Source organism: Penaeus monodon, chromosome 32 (assembly GCF_015228065.2).
Source record: "Penaeus monodon isolate SGIC_2016 chromosome 32, NSTDA_Pmon_1, whole genome shotgun sequence".
NCBI lineage: Eukaryota > Metazoa > Arthropoda > Malacostraca > Decapoda > Penaeidae > Penaeus > Penaeus monodon.
Genome location: NC_051417.1, coordinates 18,122,784 through 18,124,014, shown reverse-complemented (window position 1 = coordinate 18,124,014; position 1,231 = coordinate 18,122,784). Strand labels below are relative to the sequence as shown.

Genomic DNA, 1,231 nt, shown 5'->3' with positions numbered 1-1,231 from the left:
TACAGATTGGAGTTGGTTGCAGTGGGAAATACAAGATAGTACTTGACACTGATGCTGAGGAATTTGGTGGCCACAAACTCCTAGATCATAACACAGAGTTCCTCACAAACAATGAAGGCTTCAATAGTCGTCCTAATTGCCTGATGGTATGAACTTTGATTTATAAATGTTCTGTGTTGTGTGGATGTGTAGTTTTATTGAGTCATGATTAAATTCCATGTGCATTTTAGTAAAAATTGGCATTATATGTTCTTGAACTGACTATCTCTTAATTTTTTACAGGTGTATATCCCCTGCAGAGTAGCCATTGTCCTTGCTAAAGTGGACTAACAATGGAGGCTAGATCAGGTGACTGAAAGCAAGTGTGTTGTAACAGTATAAGTATATTGTGTGGTAGAAGATTAAAAGTATAGGAAAGAACCTGAGGGTGTTTGTTGATATTTCATTTTCATTTTTTTTATATATATATAAATTTCAGTATGAATTTTTTTCTATATATTGTATATTTATATGTTGCTATATGAAGTATTTATACAGATGTGTAATTTATAATAATTATATTAGATAGATCATTATATATCTTTTTATAAAGTATGCAGAGAAATAAACTGGAAAAGAACATACTATGTAGGCTAACATAAATAATGCGTAGAGATATTGAGAATTAGAATTTATGCAAAAGTTTAATGTTTCATTGTATTTAGAGGCTAACAAAATAGAAGCTCAAATAGACTTTTATGCTTCACTGGAGAGCTTAACTCATTATGAGAAATAACATAATTGCTTGAACCTGTGTATTTGTATGTCAGTTGATATGAAAAAAGATCAATATGGATCTGGTAGGAGCTTTTTTCATGACAGAGAAGGTGCCAGTTTATTGTACTGATGTTATGCATTTATGAACCTTCGTAATAATATATTTTTGTAATTATTATTAATTTTGTAGTCTTCCAGAGATTTATAAAACAGATGTTTAAGTGAGTGAAATTTTAGTGCTCTCTATGAAAGAGTGCAATGCAAAGATAATTATGCACTTCCTGATGATTGCAAGGAGCTTTATTTGGTCTGTAAATTGAAATAATACTTTACACTCAAGAAAAGAAGATTGAGTAAATACACTTCATTGCAGTGGCTCAGCAACACAAAGTTTCCGTCACTTGCTCTCTAATGAGACTAAGCTGCAGCCAATGTGTTGAATGCGAGTTGGTTTTGATTATCTCCTCTATATCAG

General features: G+C 31.6%; 1 protein-coding gene across 2 annotated transcripts in view; it reads left to right on the top strand.

Moving 5' to 3' along the window:
- LOC119593699 (1,4-alpha-glucan-branching enzyme-like) overlaps positions 1-981 on the top strand; it is a gene marked incomplete in the record, with an annotated part of 15,237 nt that extends 14,256 nt beyond the window's left edge. For both annotated transcript variants that reach the window (XM_037942657.1, XM_037942658.1), the window contains 2 exon segments: positions 6-146; positions 283-981. In XM_037942657.1, coding sequence (XP_037798585.1) covers positions 6-146; positions 283-330 — 189 coding nt within the window.
- Positions 982-1,231: the final 250 nt, after the last annotated feature.